Source organism: Betta splendens, chromosome 9, assembly GCF_900634795.4.
Source record: "Betta splendens chromosome 9, fBetSpl5.4, whole genome shotgun sequence".
Classification (NCBI taxonomy): Eukaryota; Metazoa; Chordata; class Actinopteri; order Anabantiformes; family Osphronemidae; genus Betta; species Betta splendens.
Window position 1 is genome coordinate 21,962,090 of NC_040889.2, and position 21,214 is coordinate 21,983,303.

Sequence of the window (21,214 nt, forward strand, 5' to 3'; positions counted from 1 at the left end):
AGACATTAAATCAAACATTTATTGTTCATTTGTTCAGTTGACATTTACTACCATCATCTTTACTAAAATATATTAATAGATCTGACTGTATAAAGACATTTTGTACAGGACAGAACATAAAAAAACGCATTTTAAGACCCTGTAAGAAAAGCTCCCGGAGGCAAAAAAAACTAACACCTTCATGTTGTACATTTACTAGCCCTAAATCTTTGTATTCAGCCTAAGAGAAACATTAAATAATTAAGAACACAAACACTCAATATTTGTGTGCAAGCATTACGTGTATCTATAGGTTTTAGTATAATATCCAGGTCCTGTTCCAGGAAAGAGACATTCAAGAGATGAGTGTAGATGTGGATTATACTTTGTGCTAGTTGCACACTACAACACAGACACTATTAACGAAGCAAGTTCAAGGTTCAGTGAGTTGAAGGCCTCCGAGGCAAACTGTAGTGGAACACTGTCCATCATGAAGGCAAACCTAGAGGTATGTAAAATGCTTTCAGCAACACGGACGTACGTAGCACGATCCCCTCGTTTACCACCCGCAACACAAAAACCATGGAGGGGGAATTTTAAAAAAAGTGCAAAACGTCGTCCAATGTGTGATCAAAACTACTGACCAATACAAAGATATAGTGTTGATGTGGGATCATTAGGGTTTGTACTCTTAAAAGCAGCAGCGTTAAATCATCTAACATTTTTGTGGTGAGGGAAAAAATACTTTATTCAGCTATAAAAAGGTATATTAATGTCTTTCCACCTTACAGTAAATGCATGTGTATATGTGTTTTAAACAAGTAAATGGTAAAAACAGTCTATTCCTTACAGAAGTCAAAGATAAAAAACAAACAGGCATCTGGTCCTTTTTGGCAAAAAAAGAAGAAAAACATGGAAACATGGAAAGAAAACAGTGAGATGGAGGAAGAGGATGCTTTATGGAATCATAAAAAGTGGATCTTTTACTCGTCAGTCCAAACAACCATGAGCCAAGTGTTTTCCTCTTCTGCTGAGGCTTCATTTGAACTGCAGGAAGAAGAGAAAAACATAAGATGTGACCATATTAATTTCTGACAATGGACCTATTGACCTTTGTACTTACTGTGACTTTGGGCGGGATGTTGGGTTTGTTGGCCAGAGCAGGCTTCTTCATGAGCGCAGGCTTGGTGACCTTTGGGGACATGGACGCCAGGTTGGCCTGCAGGGAGGTTTCTCCATTCCCCTCAACCACCTCGTCCAGAGGAACTCCGGCCAAGTCGTAGTGCTTCTTCCTCAGCTCGCCCAAACGCAGGCGCTCGTTCTCCAACTGACTTTCCAATTCCAGTACTTTGACCTGAGGGGGAGATGGTAAACAGGTGAAAACAGCTGTCGGCAAGTTGTTTCTTGTATAAAAAAAAAAACCTTTCAAATTCAACAAATACCCTCTGACTTAGAGTGGAGATATGCTGTTTAAATACCCATGCCCGTAGCTTACCTGTGACTCCATTTCTTCTTTTCTTAACTTGATGAGGGACAGCCCAGAGAAGTCCATAGTGTCTGAACAAGCATGTTTTGGAAATAACAGAAGTTGAATTATAGATACAGTATGGCTGTTTGTGATGCACAAGTCCACAAATCGAGTGTGGACGAACCTTTTTCCTCCAGGTTCTCCTGGCCCGTCTTCGTCGAGGCCACCACTTTAGCAGCCATCTCGTTCACCTGGCGAGACGCCTGCTGAAGAACTGACAGCTTCTTGCTGTTGCGATCCGCCTTAACCTGATAGAGAAGGGAACTCAGGTGAGACAGGATCACATTGATGAGACACCAACTAACTCCACCACATGGACCAATTGGCACAGTTGACCGGATCAAACTTTAGTTACCTTAAACTACTGTATTATGAATGTAACTCTGCTAATATGATCCCTCAAGCGACACTCCCATGTTAGGAATGTAAAATGGATCAGCATGGTATGTTTATACAGCGATAACGGCATAACAGTATGTCAAAGGTTTTCACTGCTCTTTTTTTTGGCCGTTTTGTTTTCATAAAAGCAGATTTTGTACCTTGGAGGCCGCGACCAGCTGTGCGGTGCTAGCAGCAATCTCGTGCGAGCAGACAATCAACTCCTCGTATTTGCCCGTGTGCAGCACCACCTTATCGGCAGACTCTCTGTGAAGCAACAGCAGGACGAATGACTGACGATGAATTGAATCCAATCACAAACTGCACATTAACCCTTTGGCTACCTCCAAGTTGTGTAGAACCGACGCGATTGTTAGACTACATAAAGAACATACACAAGAGGAGAACACTTACACCATCTCGGTGGCTCCCCATCCCACAGCCTTGGCAGCAGATATGAGTCCCTCTGTCCAGCGAGAGTTTCTGGCATAGAACTCCTTAATGCTGGCGGCTCCCTTAACAAGCAAACTCATTACCGTTAGTGGACTTTCTGAGGGGAACAGACCGTCTCGCTCTTGTTTTAGAAACAAAAGCTGTTGGATTCAGAATTAGAACAGCGTGACTCACCCTCCCGCCCTCGACAATCTCCTTTTGCAAGTCTGTAGATGCTATAACCAGCATGCGGATGGCCTGCAGGAGGGAAGAACCCACAGTAGGACATTAATGGAAACTATATATACACACAATGTAGGTTAGTCTGCGATAGTCCAGAACACGTACAAGACAAAACACCTCAAACTACTGTACCTTCATCAGGTCTGTGCAGCTGAAGAGGATCCTGTAATGTTGAAAAGGAGAGTTGAATCATCACACCAGCCATGATGTCAAAACGTCACTGTAGCTTTTTATTAAAACATCATTGAAAAGCAGATGAGTGTGGTTAATACCTTTCATTGACCTCCAGTTTAACTCCTGTTGTGTCCTTTCGTGCTTGATTCATCATTTCCTAAACAGAAAGAAAAAAGATCTTTGTTAGTACACACACACACACACACACACACACACACACACACACACACACACACACACACACACAGTTTGTACCATACATTGATTTGATATATAAATCCTAGTAATATTAAACCATTTACATCAATCCTGCGGACTGCCTCCTCAATAGCTGCTGATGTGGCAGCCATTTCTTTGTCCACCAGGTCTCCCAGCTCGTCCTGACGGACGTCCATGCTTTTTGGCCGCAGCTCCTGGATACGGCCGGTGGGGAAATGTTGTAAGTGAAAACGCTTGGACGATTACATCACCGAGAAGAAATAGAAGCTGGTTTATTTTTAAAATGCTAAATGAACTGAACGCTGCAGCCTCAGCATCTCTGGTTGCAAACAAACCTACATCTGGCTACCGCGAAGTGTGCCAGAAGAAATATATTCAATGAGCCGCACTTCTATGTGTGTGTTTGGCTTAAAATATATACTGGTATACTGGTATGCAGGTATGGATGGATACACAGTGTGTTCATCCTCACCTGTCCCAGGTGCAGGATCTTTTGAATGATTATGCGAACAGAGGCTGGGTCTGCCCTCTGGAGCGACAGCTTGGATTTCAGGTTGTTCAAGTACTGAATACTCTCAGAGGCACAGCTTCTGCAATTCTCCGTGAGTCCTACAGGAGAAAGACCATTAAAGCCCTGTTATTTGCTGCTTCTGCAACATTAACACTGAACCTTATATAAACATTAGCTTGACCTTTACACGTGGATGCATGGTCTGCTTAATTCCCTAAGAATAATGTGAACATGATACTAACAATGCCCAGAGATCACCAGGAGACATTTCTTACGGTCTGCGTGGTCTGTGGGTGCCATGTGTGCCGTCGCGCTGCCGTTAATAATTGTATCTGCAGCCAAGTGGGAGAACTGGGTCAGAGCCCTCAGCAGCCCTCCAGCATCTGGTTACAAGACCATAGAGCAAGAGTATAGCCCATTAGCAAGCACAACAAACCATGTCACAGGGTTCAGCAGGATCAAGTCAGCCCAGGGGCTGAGGAACGCACCCCTCATGTTAGTCAGATAGTCTGCGTGGCCCTTCTTCACTTTATCGATGGAGCCCAGCGCTGCCTCTGCACGACTCACAAGGTAATCTGTGTTTAGAGGACAAACGGGAGATTTAACCATACTGTGGCTGATACAGTTTCAGAATATACATTTGTTAGGTTGCTGGTTGATCTTTGACCTGGCGAGCTAGTGCAGCGTATATGAAGCGGATCGTCCAGCTTGGCGACGGCGTCTTTGATGATCTTCTCGGCTTCGGCGACGGTGCCCTGCAGCAAAGCAAACTGCTCCTCCAGGAGCTTCTGCTTCAGCTGCTCCTCCTGATTCGCCTGCACACACAGACACACATTTGTGTACCATTTAATGCCCATGGAGAGACTAACAAATTGTCCTGACACGCATGAACTGCTGTGGATCTTTATCCCAGACAGCGTGCCTTGCATTCCCTGCTCCCCTCGCTGACCTTCTCCCTCAGTTTGCCCTGCAGCTCTCCCAGCTCCCTGCTGCTCCTGTCGCGCTCCTGCTGGAGCGACGACTGCTGCACCTGTGCGGCCTGGCGCAGCGACGACAGCTCGGCCTCCTTCTCGCTCACGGACCGCATCACGCGCTCCTTCTCCGCCTGCAGAGCCGTCAGCGAGCTCTTCAAGTGGTCCGACGTCTGGCGGCGAGGACGGGGGAGCGAGGGGAAAATGTCACAGAACCGAGGACGTAAACATTTAATACTTCAATTCACATCATCGAAGCTGCTGCTGCGGCGCTCACCGTCTCGCTGCTCTGCAGATTTGACTTCATGCGGGTCACTTCTGCCAGCTTCTCCTCCAGCTCCCTCTTCAGCTTCTCCACCTCAAACCTCTGCTCTTCCAGCTACAACAACAACACAACACCAGTGATGCAGGTCCTGGCCGCTTTGCCGTTCAGGACGACACTAAAGCGAGCAAACACTCAACCAACCTTCATGTCGGCCTCGTGTTTAATGCGATCGACCTCAAACGACAGCTGCTGTTTGGTCCTTTCCACTTCCTCCTGGTTCTGCTGAGTTGCTGACAGCATCTTAACGGTGTCTGCGCTCTGTCAGCACATTAAGGCATTCATCGTTACCACACACAGCGAGGCCCCGGCATCCAGTGTGAAACAACCGTGCAGTCGGCCTGTACCCTCCGGAGGAGTTCAGCGTGGCTGGCCACCAGCTCCGTGTGCTTCTCCTTCAGCTTCGTGTACCGCTGCTCAGTGGCCTGCGCCTTCTCTGCACAGAGAAGACCGTGTTAACCTGAAGCGTTCCTGATGACACAGAGGCCTTTTAAGCCAATTCTCTTACTTTCCGCCTCTATGAAGGTGGTCTGCAGGTCCTCGTTCTCTGCGTTTCGGCGACTGATGGCCGCCAGCTCCATGCGCAGCTGCTCGTTCTCCACAAGAGCGCGCTGCTTCTGCGCTCGCTGCTCCTCCAGCTCTGCCTCCAGACTGTTGATCTGGGACCTGAGCTGGGTAACGTAGCGCTGGGCCTTCAGAAGGAAAGACAAATCTGCATCTCAGGAAGTCTATCTGACGCGTCAGAGTAAAGATATTTATTTTATTGTCTTTGTGACTTAACCCCCCCAAATGCAGCAGGTTAAATAAATCATGCCATGAAAATCTCAATGAAACTCTTACGTCATGTCTCATTCACACGCTTGTTGCCAAATTCCACATGGCACAAGCCGTATTTGCATTCGCCCCTTCAGATTCCTTGACACATAGATAACAGCATAGCAACAGGTCCTTCTGTCCTCACCTCCAGTTTCACTCTCTCAAGCTCGGCCCTCAACATCTCCAGGTCCCGCTTCAGGCCCTCGATCTGCAGATCTCTATCAAGAGTCAGAAAACGCGCCGTCACCGTGTGTTGACAGAAGCAAACGGGTAAAAGCCCAGTGATCCAGTGACGGAACCCTGCTCACCGGTCATCGAAGCCTCCGTTCGGTGGTCCAAATGTCTGATCAAATATGTCGGGCTGCCCGTGGAAAAGAAAGCAATGAACATCCACAGGCTCAGGTCGTGACGCACGCATCGCCTGCGATCACCCCGTACCTGTGGCTGCACCTGTAGGCTGGACGTGGACGCCTCGCTGACCTCGATGAGCGGCTCGGGTTCGTCGTCGTCGTCTGGCTCCGGCTCGTCCTCGTCGGGGATGACCACCACCGGCCTCACATGCTTGGCCAGTGAGGCAGCGTGCAGGAAGTTAGGTGGGGACTAAAGAAGAAGAAGAAGAAAAAAAAAGTACAGTAGGAGTTTAAGATGAAGGGGAAATTGTATTTAGTCGAGCCATTTGTATAGATGTGAACAGAATCACTGTATGCGCCTACATCTGGAAGTCTGGGGATCTGGATCAGTCTCTTGAAGTACATCATGTCTCGAGCTTTGTTGAAGAAAGTCTTGAGGCTGTGGACAAAAATGAAAATAAGCAAAAACACATGAAGGGTGAGACACATTATCCCATCACATGTTCTCGCCAACAATCAAACTACTGAGACTCCAGCAGGGTGGGCACATTTGCATTCATTCAAAATGCTGTGGTGACGAAGTGAAGCGTGATTAAGTTGCAGAGTTGCTCTGGTGCAGTCGCTCATTCGCTCACAGCCCGAGGCTTCATGTACCTGTGGAACTGGTCGTGGAAACGTTCACGGTGTCCTTGTAGGGTGTCAGCAGGCAGACCTGGAATCCATAAAGACCCAAGAACGTACTTTAACCTCAGCGCCAATGAATATTCAGAACTCTAAAATCATTTGAACGAAGCAGCGCGTACAGGAATGCAGCTTAAACAGCAGCTTGACGGTGAAGTGGTAGAGGGGGCTGCAGTCCTGGATAACCTGGATGAGCGGAGACAGGCGACACTGTCCCGACGTGAGAGTGGAGATGGCGATGGATGTGTTGAGCTGTCGAATCACTAGGAGAAGCAAGCACCACACATTAATATTATCTAGGTCCCAAACGCGCCGCCAGACGCTGCCTGGTGCGTAGAATTAACACACATTCTATGTACAAGCCCTCTTTACAGTACAGCTGCTGAATTTGTTTATGCTGTGATGTGATGTGATGTGATGTGATCCGGGGCCTCCACCCTGTCGGCTTGGGAGGGTGGAGGGGTGGAGAGTTAGAGATAAACCAAAGGAAATCAACCTAATTGCAGGAATTTCCTCCCCCGTTGAAGCAAATTAGGGCAAAAACAAGAGGACTCTTGTTAAAACTGGACCAGTTCTTAGCATTTTTTTTTTTAAATCAAAAGGAACCACAGATTGCGTGCAAACTTAGGCAGAGCTGTGCACAATAACCCCTTTTTTAACACCCTTAACGTATAAATAGATAATGTCAGCAGGCTGCGGCTCTCTCGTAGCTCAGGTTTCTGTTCTTTGGACCAGTTGGAAGGAGAAAGGTGGGAGGAGTCTTTTTTCACCTGTCTCAGCCAGCCGCAGCTCTGAGTCCATGTAATCGAACACCTCCACTGAGAGCTGGAACCTACAGGGAGGAGAGAGGGGAGAGTAATTGATATCCCGGTCGGCCCCACGCAGAGGTGAGACGGCAGCGCCGCAGCGGCTCGGGTGATTGATGAAGATCGGAATTAAAACTACACAAAGACTCTAGAAGAGGGCTGTTAAACACTCACACATTATTAATGTCTGTCCCTGCAGTGCGCTCCAGGACTTCATCAGTTGCCTCCAAGTTCGGTGGGATTTCCGCGTGCTGGGTTGGGGCACATTGGTGCGTTAGTGTCAGCCGCCGCCCACTCACAATGTGAACATTTGTCCGCTTTGTGTACTCTGGCACTGTTCGACGCCGGGCGTCGCTCACCTTGACATGAAATTCCATTTTGGTGCAGAGCAGCTTGGTGTAGAGAGCCACCAGCTGCCCGTATTTGTCGTGGAGATTGGCCTGAAAGCCACAGGGAGCGGTGAGGGATGAAGCCAGTGTTCCATAATAGCGGTACATTTGCCATCACGTTACAGGGAACGCATGGCTGTGCTACGGGTGCGAGCCTTACCCATAGTGTCCCAACTTCAACCAGGGAACTGTGATGTCTCATGCAGTCTTGTAGAACCTATGGAGAGGCGGCAGCTTAGCTGAAGCTTTTTACAGTCAGATACAGTGCTAATCTAGGAACGGGCAGGAGAGGGGGTGGACGTACATTTTTGTGTCCGTCCCGAAGGACTTTGTGCAGTACGTGGCAGAACTTCCAGCTGAGGATGGAGCTGCTGGCCAGAGGGAAGCCCAGAGCGTAGGACCAGAAGGTGTAGGCTCCCTTCTCCCGGTGGGTCCCCAGGATGATTCCTGTTGTTGTTAAGGACGCACCGGACTGCTGTCTGCATTACAGCACAGCTCTCTGTTTCATACTGACAAGTAAAAGCTATACTAAAGCACGGCTGCGTCCAACCGGAAGGATACGTCGCGCATGCTTCTCCTTCACGGGCGTCTCCGTGGAGGTGATTGCTTTGCTGATGCTGCTCAGCTGCGAGGAGAGGAGCCAAACGTTAGCTTCCGCGCCCACAGAAGCACCCACACACACACATGTCACACACCGTACGCAACGAGCGCTTAAATAAATGCCAGAGGTCAAACAGATGATAACAGGTTGCTGTGGAATGTCAGAAATGAATCAGGGAGGGGATGAGTGTGCAGGGTTGCACGTCAGGCGGATTCCAGCCATCACGCAGAGCAATTAGAGGCAACCGCACCGGGACATTTCCTGCTTTGATGAGTGGACGCCAACACCAGTGAGATCACACGTAACCACAAAAGCAAACCTGGTTTACACGTGGAAAGCCTTTTCTGTGCGTGGCATTCAGTTTAGTCATCTACGCATTTGCATTTTAAACCAGAAAAAAAAAAGTGGATCGTAAGAAGACACTCGTTAATAATTATGATGTTGATGATCCCGGTTCCACAGAATGCAGCAAAAGTCATCCCCAACCCGTCCCGCAGGTAAAACGAGTGTTGCTGAAAAAGCAACAGGAGAGAAAAACACTCTGAAAGTCTGCTTTGTGTCGTCATGTTACAGGCCGCACTACCTTTCTCTGTGAGTGAAACCACAGCCAACAGCCTGAAGCAGCAGGCCCCCATCGGCCTGCCTCAATGCGCTGGAGAGGGGCACGGGGGGGGGGGTTGCCCTGCCTCATCTATGAGCAGCAGCACTAAAAAATGTCCCCCCCTAACATTAACACTAAAACACCCAAATAAATAACAAGTCGCCTCAGCTCACCTTTGAGCAGTGATTTGCAAAGACAATATGTGAACAAGGTCTATGCAAATGAGCTGTGCCATGTCGTACTGTGGGTGATAAGACTATGTAAGAGGAGGAAACAGATCCAAACCATCATCAGACACACCACCAGTGAAACAGTCCAACGTGGAGTGGAAGGAAGACGGGGGACAGCAAACACTAGAGGCATCATGTACAGGACCGTCTATGTGGAGGAATCAAGTGGGAGACGCTCTAGGTCACAGAACAGCAAGCGTCAAAAGAACCAGGACCTGAAGGAGGAAGTTCAGTCCAGTCGAGCTAAGATATCACACATATATATATATATATATATATATATATATATATATGCATCAGCCTTCTGGTAGAGGATCAGAGGTCATGCCAAGAAACATTCCATACACAGGGTGACACACGTACTAGAGACGGATAATGGAAAAACTGGCTGGTATCTCCTCATCTGACACGCAGGAATCTCAACCCGACGGCCCGTCAGAGAAACGGAGGCAACTTCCCCTGATCACAATCACACGAGCATAATGTTCATTTGGGGTCCGTCAGGAGAGACTTGATTGAGTCAGTGGCAAACTTTTCATCCAAGCAGCAGCCAGACAGCGTAATTCCAGGCACTGGCGCAGGCTCCGGGTCAGTGTTTGGTGTGAGGGGCACGGACTGAAACTGAACCACACCTGGGTCAAGTTCAACAAGTTCAGAACAAAAAGTATTTCTACCGATCTACTCGTTTGTTATCTGCTGCGCCGTTCACCTAGATTACATCAAGAAAGGTCCAGAGCGTCTGTACAGTCAGAAACCAGTTTTTCCATTGCTGTGCTACTGGAGATCCTTGTTGAAGCATCACATCTCATCCGTCCTCATGACAGAGACTCTTGTCTTAAGCTTCAATTTGAAAATCTAATTATATAATTAAGTTCCACATGAGGTCCACTGGTCGTACCGTCGACCGACAGCTTTACAGGCCACGGCCCATTTCAGGTTCCTAATGCCACATAACCCAAAAAGCCTCTTTTAACGCCTCTCTTTACATTCGAGAGCCACCTCCCCAATCTACACAACCACCGAAGCAACCACGGCCCCGACACAACCTACAGAGTGGCTCCTGTGGATGAAGCCCGGCATTCAGAGCGAGACAAGCGCGTGCTGGTTAATGGGAGAACCACCCCCCCACCCCCACCCCACGCGCCTCTGACGCAAGCTAGCCGCCCGTCCCCTGGTTCACGCAGGGCCGGAGCAGGGAGCCGGCGCGAGGCCCGCGCCACAATGGGGGATTTGTTGGGGGAGGAAAGCCGACAGCTGGGGTAGAAGGCCGAGTTGGACGGGGGCTGCGTCCTGGCACGGAGGCCTCAGCAGATGGCGGCTGAGCAGCGAGGCTGCGGGGGGACTCCCGCGGTGGAGTCGGAGCGAGCGTCGGTCAGAGAGCAGCACGGGCGGCGGACGGGCGGACGCGGGACGAGACAGAACCCAACGCAGGGGACTCTCGCGCCGCACATGTCCTCGCTCAAGGTCACCGCAGAGGTCATGGCTACTGCTGTAGCCGCACACGGGCCGAGCCATGTTTCACAGCTAAGGAATCAGTATGACAGCAACAGGTCAAACCACCAGTTGCTTTCAAACAATCATTTGGACCATTAAGCATAGATTTCTCAGACGTTTGATTTTTGAAGATCACAGCCAACAGTTAAATAAATATAAAAAGGACTTAAGTCTTCTGTTCTTTTCCAGAATCAGGACTGTTTTTACTATTACAGGCTACTCACTGCAGTGGACACACAACACAAGCTCTCAGCATGAAGCCAACACACAGGTCACACACCGGTACCGCTTCCTTGAGGTCGCGGCTGACGGTCAGTCCGGTACAATCCAAACTATTGACCGACAGAGCGATTTGGTCCAGGAGCTCCAGACACGCAGACATTCTTACGCGCTGCCCGAGGCGGCATCAGGTCCGAGTGCCCGTAAATCCACCGAGCAGCAGGGAGGAGAGGCGAGAGGGAGGGAGGGAAAGCGAGCACTAATCCCCGAGGCCGGCACGCCAAGGGCCCGACCCGCTCCACTAAGGATCTCACTCCGCTCACCTTGTCATCTTTGCTCTTCAGGAGCGCGTCCATGTGCCTGGTGTGAAACGGGGTTAATGAAGTCAAAGCACCGGGGCTCCAGCTGAGCCGCTCCGTGCGGGACGTAAGGCTCCGGGGGAAGGAGTCTTATCACAGGTCCTTATCAGCTTAATTCAACAGACTGTTGCTGGGGATCTGACTGACAAGGTCACCGAGACGCACACAGCTCACGCCGCTTAGCTGAGCTCGGCTACATGACCCATTATTAACACTGGGAACATATAACTCGACCAGTTTAATAACCAGTAAACCCAAACAAACCAATATCCTGTAGCGGATTCTATTTTCAGTTCAATGATTACACTTTTTAATGTCCTATTGTTTCCCAGGCTTTGCCCAGTTAATATAGTATTTCATTAACTTCCGCGCTGTTGCTCCGCTCTCCTCCTGCGTCTTTGTCTCGTTCCTGATTAAACTGGCACCGGCTCTCCCACATCAACACAGGCAATAATCCTGCAGCAACGCAAACACACTCCTTGGTCTGCTCCCAACTAGCACATGTTGTGATAAAGCACCGGCCAAAAAAACACAACACACCGCTCGTGTGTGTGTGTGTGTGTTGTCATCTGAATCAGATAAATGTGAGACTTGTTGAGAGTAACAGAAAAAAATGAACTAAAAAATAATAACATGTGAAAGACAGAACTGATGGAAGAAGAATATCACTACTGGCTACACATAACCTCTTATTTGGTAACTCTACTATTATCATTATTATTATTACTACTAAGTTCATTGTAATTCTAGCGTGAACGCTTGAAGGCTACAGCAGTGTTTGTTAGACAAGCTCTCTCCCTCCCTCCTCCCACACGGAGGATATTTACCCTCTGGTGCACAGACGCCCCTTCCCCTCTCTCATGGGCGCTCACTCGGGCAACGGGAGTGAGGCAAAGCAAACACTGTACTACACACATACAGAGGACCGTGTGAGAAGTTTCACCTTGGAACAGAGGTCAGCTAAAAAAAAAAAAAAAAAAAAAAGTAGAAGCAGAGTTTGAGCCAGTGTATTCAATCAGATCAGAGGGAAGCATACAGTCACACACAGTGAGCACTGGCTGGTTAAATGATCACTTCTTAGCCAATCAGGAGCTGAGCTTTGGGCTCACGCTGCCCATTCACATTTGCATCCCTTCATCTGAGCTGCTGCTCCTTGATGGCACGTTGGAGCATCACCTCATTAAAAAAAAAGGTCCACAGCGCAGCACGAAGGCCGCACCAGCTACCTGTGAAATCAAGTCTGACCCGTGTCATTTCCCGTCCAAGGGTCAAACACCCGGAGCCGACTTATCCAGCGCCTCAGCTCCACCTTTTCTATAAATAAAAACAGTGACGGAGGAAAATACTGCCCATTTCAGATAAGACGGCAGTGAACGCGCAGGCGGCGGCTCAACAGTTTGTTTAGTTACACCGGGGCGTGTGTTTCACAGGCAACGAGCTGGGCTTTCATTCACGGAGCACTAGCGTCTCGCTCATTCACAGCGGTGTCAGCAGCCACGAACCACAACGCTGAACGAGAGGAACCTGCAATTCTTCAGAAACTAACTAAATCTGATGTTCACACATCAAAGGGGAGCGATGTCACACGTTCAGCTCCTTTTGCAGGTTTTGTCACTGCGAAGCGAGAACATCCCACACGTCGAACGCGAGCGTCTGCAGGAGCGGAAAAGGTCGACAAACAGGAAGGACAGGATCAACACGACACCAAGGGACAGACAGTGACGAATGAATGGCGTGGCTGCACAAAGCACGGGAGACTTTACTTTCAGTCTGTGTCACATCTGAGCAGGATGACTTCATTCAGTCTGAAAGTAACTTCATGAGTAAACATGGCACCTTCACCCGTCATATTTACCTTTAAGTAAAAGTTGCAGTACTGCTCAGAAAACAATAAATATGGAAAGACTGAGAGCTGAGGGATACGTGCTTCAAACCTGTCCCTCAAACGCATCGCGCCTCGGCTGGCTTCTATTCGTCTAATGACAGCGTTGCGTTCACGGACTGGTTTTAACGTCAATTAAACCACCCGTTTTCATTTGGAGAGCGAGATGTGGCCTAATGCGGCAAACTGTCTCGCTCCCTCACACTCTCCCTCTCACACACACACACACACACACACACACTCACACATCCCGAGGCAAAACCCGCAGCAGGCCTGAAAAAGACGCCCTCATCAATACGACGAGCTTCGCCGCGTCGCTTTTTACCTGCTGCTTGTCAAAATGCTCCCTCTCCGCCCCGAGGTTGGCCTCAGTGCGCCTGCTCTTCACCCGCGTCGGCACCTGTCTAATGCTGTTCATCCTCCCGTTTCAGCGAAGCCCGAACCAGCAAGAAAGAAAGAAATAAATGACCGCACGCGCACTAGTGCAAAACCCAAATACTACGCGTGTCTTCTTCCGTCCGGACTCCGGCAGCTGTGCGTGCGTGTGCGTGCGACCGGCGCATCTCCAGTCCGCGGCTTCATTACTGGCGAGGCATCGCTGCCGACGGACGACAGGCAAAAGCAAGCGAGCGCGTCCGCGTCGCGTTACGTGGACGGACCCTCCCCCAAGGTGGAGGAAATCATCACCACGTCCTCCGCATCGACATCCTACCACGTGAACGTCAGTTTTTCCAGGTGCGTGGAGCGGTTTTCTTCTCATTCATTTGCCACTTTGGTGTGTTTTTGTCCCCGTCTTTATCCCTGATCCATGGGCGGTGACGTCATCGAAACCAGTGAGGATTATTTCTGGTTTGTGTGTGTGTGTGATTCTCTTCTAATCCCCCAGATTGCGGCTGCTTTCACTGGGACAGTGCATCAGTGGATTTCATAAACCAAGACGCCAGGAAACCGGGAACCTCAGATTAGAGCCGGTGGATGGAAACAGGAAACCAGCCCATAAATACTCAGAAATCATTTACACATTGGCCAAACTGAATTACTGTTTGATTGTCCTCAAACGCAGAACCTGTCAAGTCTGTTATAATACGTCACATTGTGCTGCAGGTGCTTCACTGAACGACCCAGAGCTTAAACAATGGATCATAAACTGATTAAATTTCCCCGTGGAGCCACAAAGGAGCGATAAGCAGTTGACTTCATGCACCTGTAACACCTGTCGCGTTCATAGTGGTGCATTGGGCTTTGTGAGAGTCGCGTCTTACTTTGACCAGCTTTGCTTAACGCCCTCTGACGCGTGGCATGTGGACCAACCTGATTTGTGTCTCTGCCTCCAACATCTTCCCTTCACCTGGTCAGAGCTCCAGCTAAAAAACAATTACAGCAAACGATCAAGACCTGAAGTTATTATAATTAGGCACCACCATAATAATGTCAGTGTTTATTTCTCCCTTTGCACCACATGTTCAGTCTGACGGCATAGTGGAATATTTAACCAGTGTCATCAGGACTTATTATTTTGGGCGATGTCTACATTCGAATCCTGTCCAAGGCTGCAGGACTGGAAAGTCATGTTTGTTGGACTGGGTGGAGTGGCCGTGATGTTTTGTTCCCAGGAATGCGTGTAAAAACACGAGGAGGAAAGACGGACGGCACTGGTTCGACCCGTAGGCCCGACTGGTGCTGATCCGCCATCAGACAGCGTGCAGATCGTAATCGACGCCCAGAGATGGAACGCTGCTGCTGTGTGTTATCTGGATTTGCTCCAGGGCTGCATCACCTCGTTTTACGGGAACGGGTGAATGACTTTCTTCCTTTTACCGCTTCCCAGACGTCACCGCTGTCATTTCGGGCTCCAGCCGCCAGTCGGCAGCAGACGTCCGCGCCGCTTCGTCCCATCGCTGCCTGGACGCTGAGCATCAGCTGACGCTGTCTCTCGCTGCTGCATGTTGGTTCCGTTTCCTGTTTGCTTTTCTAAGTATTCTTTAAATAACAGCGTCAGACCTCGTGTTAGTGCTGCTAAAAACATGGGCTCAGCCTGTTACAGTATCAACACTCACTGGCCACTTCATCAGCCACACACGTACAGCGTCTGTCACTGAGCTGAAGCTGTTGAACTGGTGATAATTCTCCACGTTTATTCCTGGGGACATTTTATTTCTTTAGTTCTTTGAAGTGAAACATTTCCCTAAAATCTATTATATTTGTGCATGCTCTCATCCGTGTCGTGTCTCAACCACCTGCTTCAAGGCCCCTCCTCAACAATCACACTACAAATATAATCTATGTGTCCATGAATCATGCTTGTGTCAGCTGTGCTCACCACAAACCCTTTGATTCACACGCAACACGCACAAACAAACACTAGACATTTCGAACACCTTTAATATTCACACACGCCGTTTCATTACAGACACGACCCCGAAAGAGGATCTGATCCTCTGTCAGTGATATCTGTCGGTTAAATATGCATGATTCGCACAAAAGGCTTTCTGTAACACACATGTCCTGTGTTTATGAACAGAGATGAACGTGAGATAAAATAATTGGGAGGAATTGACATTTAGCGTGTTTGAATCGTTTAGATAAGCGCTTTGGATGGAGACGCGTGGACGCGATCGTGCTTTCATTTCTGCACTCAGCTGCAGCGTTGTACTTTACAACAGGAAACTAAAATAGCAACAAAGCCCTTTAACACACTGGCGTGAAATAAGTATTGACACCTTTTAATGTTCACGTGCAGTGAGCGTCCTCTTGACAGGTTTAGTCATACATTTACTAGATGTTCCTTTTTTGGTTATCCCTCGTGTGTCACCATCAGCTTTGGTTCGATCTTGTCACGCTGTTAATGGCCTCCCTGTGTTCCCTGTGTTGGGACTACTGGTGTGAACCCCCAAATTTATCATCTTCCATTTGTTCATTGAACAGGTTTTGGTGTTCGGAGCCACACTTGTGTGATGAATAACAATCAAAACTGAAACAGGACGTACAGTCATTCGACAAAATACCTTTCTGCAAAACAAGTCTGTGTAAAAGTACCAAAAAAAAATCTTTGAAAGGTTTTTAATTACTATAAAATAAAAACACATTGTGTCCAGAAAATTAACTTAATTATTCTCTGGGGACGCAACTTTGTTTTGTTTCTTTTACATCCGTGATGTGTCGGGAAGCAGAACCCCAGATTTCCTTTAAAGGTCAAAACCACAAACACTTTTTTTCAGTCTGATGCTTTAAAGAAAGCAGACGACACCGAGCGAGGTTGTTCCTCTCTGCTCTACGAGCTGCCAGACGGCGGCTGCCTCAGCATGCGGTGTCATTTCAACGGGACCCTGCTGGTGGACGTGCTCCCTCCGCTGCTGCTGACGGAGTTCATCCTGGGCGTGGCGGGGAACGGCCTGGCCCTCTGGATCTTCTGCTTCCACCTGAAGCCCTGGAAGAGCAGCACGGTGCTGCTGTCCAACCTGGCCGTGGCCGACTTTCTGCTCAACATGGTGCTGCCTTTGCGCGCCACCTACTACATGTCTGGGCTGAGGTGGGGGCTCGGAGGGGCCCTGTGCAACCTCTGCCTCTTCATGCTGGCCATGAACCGCAGCGGGAGCGCCTTCTTCCTCATGGCCATCGCCGTGGACAGGTACATGCGCGTGGTGCACCCCCACCATCCCATCAACTCGCTGAGCGTCTCCAAGGCCGTGCTCGGAGCCCTGGGACTGTGGCTGCTCACCATCGCCATGACGGCTCATATCTTCAGTCTGCAGCATCGCAACTCCACCTACTGCGAGAGCTTCGTGGTTCAGACGGCGACTCAAAGTAACCTGAGCTGGCACAAGTTTGAGTTTCTCTTTTCCTTCTACATTCCTCTGTTTGTGATCCTCTACTGCACCGTTCGCATCGTCCGCCACCTGAGAGGGAGACAGCTGGCCCAGCACGCCAAGATCAGAAGAGCTCTGTTCTTCATCATAGTAGTGGTGCTCCTCTTCAGCATCTGCTTCCTCCCCAGCAACATCACACAGCTGCTGATCTGGATAAAAACGTACACCATGGACCAAAAGTCCGATGTGGAAATCTGTTCAGACATGGAGAACCTGACCACAGCCTTTTTCATCACCATCAGCCTGACCTATCTCAACAGCGTCCTGGATCCTGTGATCTACTACTTCTCCAGCCCTGCCTTCAAGAACATCTGCAGGAAGGCTCTCCATCTGCCCCAAGCAGACGCGACTGAGAGTGCAGAGAAGAAAACCAGAGAAACGGCTTCACAGTCGCTCAGCCAGCTGTGATCAAAGCCAAAACACAACAAGTTATTCAGCTCAGTCAGTAAAGCTGTGATCTATGTTTAAGTGCTAAAGCTAAAATGATTATTTTTGCTTCTAATTATCAGATATATACTAAAAGCTGGTTTGAGCTTTGAGCGAATGTAGATTTGTAGTAGTTTTACAGTAAAAACATTAAAATTACTTTAAGAAAAATAAGAAATATGATTGATTGATTGATTGATTGATTGATTGTTTATCATAATGAAAAGCAAAGTTGTTTCCGAGGATCTTTTTCTTTGGGCGACAGAACTCTAGGTTTTCGTTCATACAATGTTATCATAGTTATCAAGAAATAAAGCTTTTTCTTCTCATACTACAAATGTGTCATTTATTGGATTATTTCATTGAAGTAATTATTAAAGACTCAAAATGCAAATTATTATTTTAGGTCAGAGCTGTAATGCATCTGCAATAAATGAGTCTCAATCTGCCACAAGTTCTAAAAAAACCACCAAACCACAGTCACCTCCTTGGATGTGTGAAAGCCTCTGCCTGCGTCCACGCACTACAGCTGTTTGCTTTAACCTCATTCAAAGCTTACTGCTCCAGGCTGATTTTAATACAAGTAACACCATTTGACGGGTTCTGTATTGCTTAAAACAGGGATCATTATTGGCACGTAACGAATGGCCACATCACGGATGCTTATCAGTGTACAGCGATACGAGCCACACGGCTCCTAAGTGATGCCAAACAAAAAAGGGAAGTTGGTTTGTTTCAAAAATACCCACAAAAAATGCTGCAACAACTCATTCAAAACTACTGTGCTGTCTGGTAACGAGCAGCTGATCTCAGACTGTCCTCAGGTCTGGCAGAGCAGCGCTGTGTGTGTGAGGACCGGGTCCCACGAGCTCATTCACACGAGTCATTAAAAGGTGCAATGTGAGCAAGTCTCGTTTTAAGAAATCGCCTCGTTTCAACACCACCACGAAGACAAATGTTAGACACTCGCAGTGAGGTTACTGTAGATGGAAAAGTCAGACTCTGGCTGTGTTGACGGAGCGCTGCCTTGACCTCCCTTGATCTCCTGAATTAAATGTGATCTAAGAATTTTACCTCAGACTAAAATCACAATGAATTTTTGCATTTTTAAGAGCTCTCAAAAAAAACAATTACCCGATGGAATAACTTCAAAAGAAAACATGAACGACAACTAAAACTACACACCATCATATCAATGTGCTAATACTAGTGTTTGCTTTCAGTTTGGAGAAGCAGATGCCATCTCCAGAGTTAAACTCTCCTTTTTGCCAGTGTTATTCAGCTATAGAGTGAGAGCAGGCACCGCTCACTGTGAGCCATGCCTTAGTTCAGTGGCTGTAGCTTTACATGCTGAGCTCCTCCGTTTCCTCACCCGTCATCCTTCCATCCACTAAGCTGCCACCATCGTACAGAACCTCACTGACTTTGTGTGTCTTTCTCCGGTTGTCGTATGTTAAAGCAATATTTTCAAATGACATCCACTAGACAGCAGCAGAGCGTTGGTGCACATTGTGTCACACAACAACAACAAAATCAAAGGAGGAGGATGTGACAAGTGATATTTGCAAAACTGTCAATGACACGCACTCCATTCAGTTAATGATTATGCAAACCACTTCCTAAGGATCACATGTTGTGGAGTCACTTGTGCAGTTCAAAATATTAAAATATTAATATTTAAAAATATTAAATGGAATAAAATGACTTGTTTATGTGCAAAGCAGAACCCCAGGTTTCCTGCGAAGGTCAAAGCCACACCTCTTTAAAGAAAGCAGACGACACCGAGCGAGGTTGTTCCTCTCTGCTCTACGAGCTGCCAGACGGCGGCTGCCTCAGCATGCGGTGTCATTTCAACGGGACCCTGCTGGTGGACGTGCTCCCTCCGCTGCTGCTGACGGAGTTCATCCTGGGCGTGGCGGGGAACGGCCTGGCCCTCTGGATCTTCTGCTTCCACCTGAAGCCCTGGAAGAGCAGCACGGTGCTGCTGTCCAACCTGGCCGTGGCCGACTTTCTGCTCAACATGGTGCTGCCTTTGCGCGCCACCTACTACATGTCTGGGCTGAGGTGGGGGCTCGGAGGGGCCCTGTGCAACCTCTGCCTCTTCATGCTGGCCATGAACCGCAGCGGGAGCGCCTTCTTCCTCATGGCCATCGCCGTGGACAGGTACATGCGCGTGGTGCACCCCCACCATCCCATCAACTCGCTGAGCGTCTCCAAGGCCGTGCTCGGAGCCCTGGGACTGTGGCTGCTCACCATCGCCATGACGGCTCATATCTTCAGTCTGCAGCATCGCAACTCCACCTACTGCGAGAGCTTCGTGGTTCAGACGGCGACTCAAAGTAACCTGAGCTGGCACAAGTTTGAGTTTCTCTTTTCCTTCTACATTCCTCTGTTTGTGATCCTCTACTGCACCGTTCGCATCGTCCGCCACCTGAGAGGGAGACAGCTGGCCCAGCACGCCAAGATCAGAAGAGCTCTGTTCTTCATCATAGTAGTGGTGCTCCTCTTCAGCATCTGCTTCCTCCCCAGCAACATCACACAGCTGCTGATCTGGATAAAAACGTACACCATGGACCAAAAGTCCGATGTGGAAATCTGTTCAGACATGGAGAACCTGACCACAGCCTTTTTCATCACCATCAGCCTGACCTATCTCAACAGCGTCCTGGATCCTGTGATCTACTACTTCTCCAGCCCTGCCTTCAAGAACATCTGCAGGAAGGCTCTCCATCTGCCCCAAGCAGACGCGACTGAGAGTGCAGAGAAGAAAACCAGAGAAACGGCTTCACAGTCGCTCAGCCAGCTGTGATCAAAGCCAAAACACAACAAGTTATTCAGCTCAGTCAGTAAAGCTGTGATCTATGTTTAAGTGCTAAAGCTAAAATGATTATTTTTGCTTCTAATTATCAGATATATACTAAAAGCTGGTTTGAGCTTTGAGCGAATGTAGATTTGTAGTAGTTTTACAGTAAAAACATTAAAATTACTTTAAGAAAAATAAGAAATATGATTGATTGATTGATTGATTGATTGTTTATCATAATGAAAAGCAAAGTTGTTTCCGAGGATCTTTTTCTTTGGGCGACAGAACTCTAGGTTTTCGTTCATACAATGTTATCATAGTTATCAAGAAATAAAGCTTTTTCTTCTCATACTACAAATGTGTCATTTATTGGATTATTTCATTGAAGTAATTATTAAAGACTCAAAATGCAAATTATTATTTTAGGTCAGAGCTGTAATGCATCTGCAATAAATGAGTCTCAATCTGCCACAAGTTCTAAAAAAACCACCAAACCACAGTCACCTCCTTGGATGTGTGAAAGCCTCTGCCTGCGTCCACGCACTACAGCTGTTTGCTTTAACCTCATTCAAAGCTTACTGCTCCAGGCTGATTTTAATACAAGTAACACCATTTGACGGGTTCTGTATTGCTTAAAACAGGGATCATTATTGGCACGTAACGAATGGCCACATCACGGATGCTTATCAGTGTACAGCGATACGAGCCACACGGCTCCTAAGTGATGCCAAACAAAAAAGGGAAGTTGGTTTGTTTCAAAAATACCCACAAAAAATGCTGCAACAACTCATTCAAAACTACTGTGCTGTCTGGTAACGAGCAGCTGATCTCAGACTGTCCTCAGGTCTGGCAGAGCAGCGCTGTGTGTGTGAGGACCGGGTCCCACGAGCTCATTCACACGAGTCATTAAAAGGTGCAATGTGAGCAAATCTCG

The 21,214-nt window shown here is 48.2% G+C and overlaps 3 protein-coding genes across 5 annotated transcripts; 2 read left to right on the plus strand and 1 right to left on the minus strand.

Moving 5' to 3' along the window:
• Nucleotide 1: 1 nt before the first annotated feature.
• Nucleotides 2-13,798, minus strand: hip1rb (huntingtin interacting protein 1 related b). 3 transcript variants are annotated; one of them, XM_029162224.3, is made up of 32 exons: nt 13,511-13,798; nt 8,361-8,424; nt 8,104-8,246; nt 7,960-8,016; nt 7,770-7,850; nt 7,585-7,661; nt 7,375-7,436; nt 6,727-6,867; nt 6,578-6,635; nt 6,287-6,362; nt 6,012-6,173; nt 5,882-5,934; nt 5,719-5,791; nt 5,266-5,449; nt 5,105-5,193; nt 4,902-5,018; nt 4,713-4,814; nt 4,414-4,608; nt 4,132-4,279; nt 3,953-4,039; nt 3,740-3,847; nt 3,426-3,562; nt 3,037-3,147; nt 2,833-2,891; nt 2,693-2,723; nt 2,513-2,575; nt 2,300-2,400; nt 2,047-2,152; nt 1,632-1,755; nt 1,475-1,536; nt 1,103-1,333; nt 2-1,026 (listed from the first exon to the last, which is right to left on the minus strand). In XM_029162224.3, exons 1-32 carry the CDS (start codon nt 13,601-13,603, stop codon nt 1,018-1,020), a joined length of 3,204 nt encoding a protein of 1,067 aa, XP_029018057.1. In that variant the 5' UTR covers nt 13,604-13,798; the 3' UTR covers nt 2-1,017. The 3 variants fall into 3 exon arrangements, with proteins under 3 accessions (XP_029018057.1, XP_055367644.1, XP_055367643.1); XM_055511669.1 differs by lacking the exon at nt 13,511-13,798 and adding an exon at nt 11,268-13,360; XM_055511668.1 differs by lacking the exon at nt 13,511-13,798 and adding an exon at nt 11,006-11,200.
• Nucleotides 13,799-16,487: 2,689 nt separating this feature from the next.
• LOC114862216 (hydroxycarboxylic acid receptor 2-like) lies at nt 16,488-17,745 on the plus strand. Its single transcript, XM_029162331.3, has one exon. It carries the CDS (start codon nt 16,488-16,490, stop codon nt 17,457-17,459), a length of 972 nt encoding a protein of 323 aa, XP_029018164.1. The 3' UTR covers nt 17,460-17,745.
• A 47-nt stretch (nt 17,746-17,792) lies between these two features.
• LOC114862217 (hydroxycarboxylic acid receptor 2-like) lies at nt 17,793-21,200 on the plus strand. Its single transcript, XM_055511688.1, has one exon. It carries the CDS (start codon nt 19,189-19,191, stop codon nt 20,284-20,286), a length of 1,098 nt encoding a protein of 365 aa, XP_055367663.1. The 5' UTR covers nt 17,793-19,188; the 3' UTR covers nt 20,287-21,200.
• The last annotated feature ends 14 nt before the right edge of the window (nt 21,201-21,214 follow it).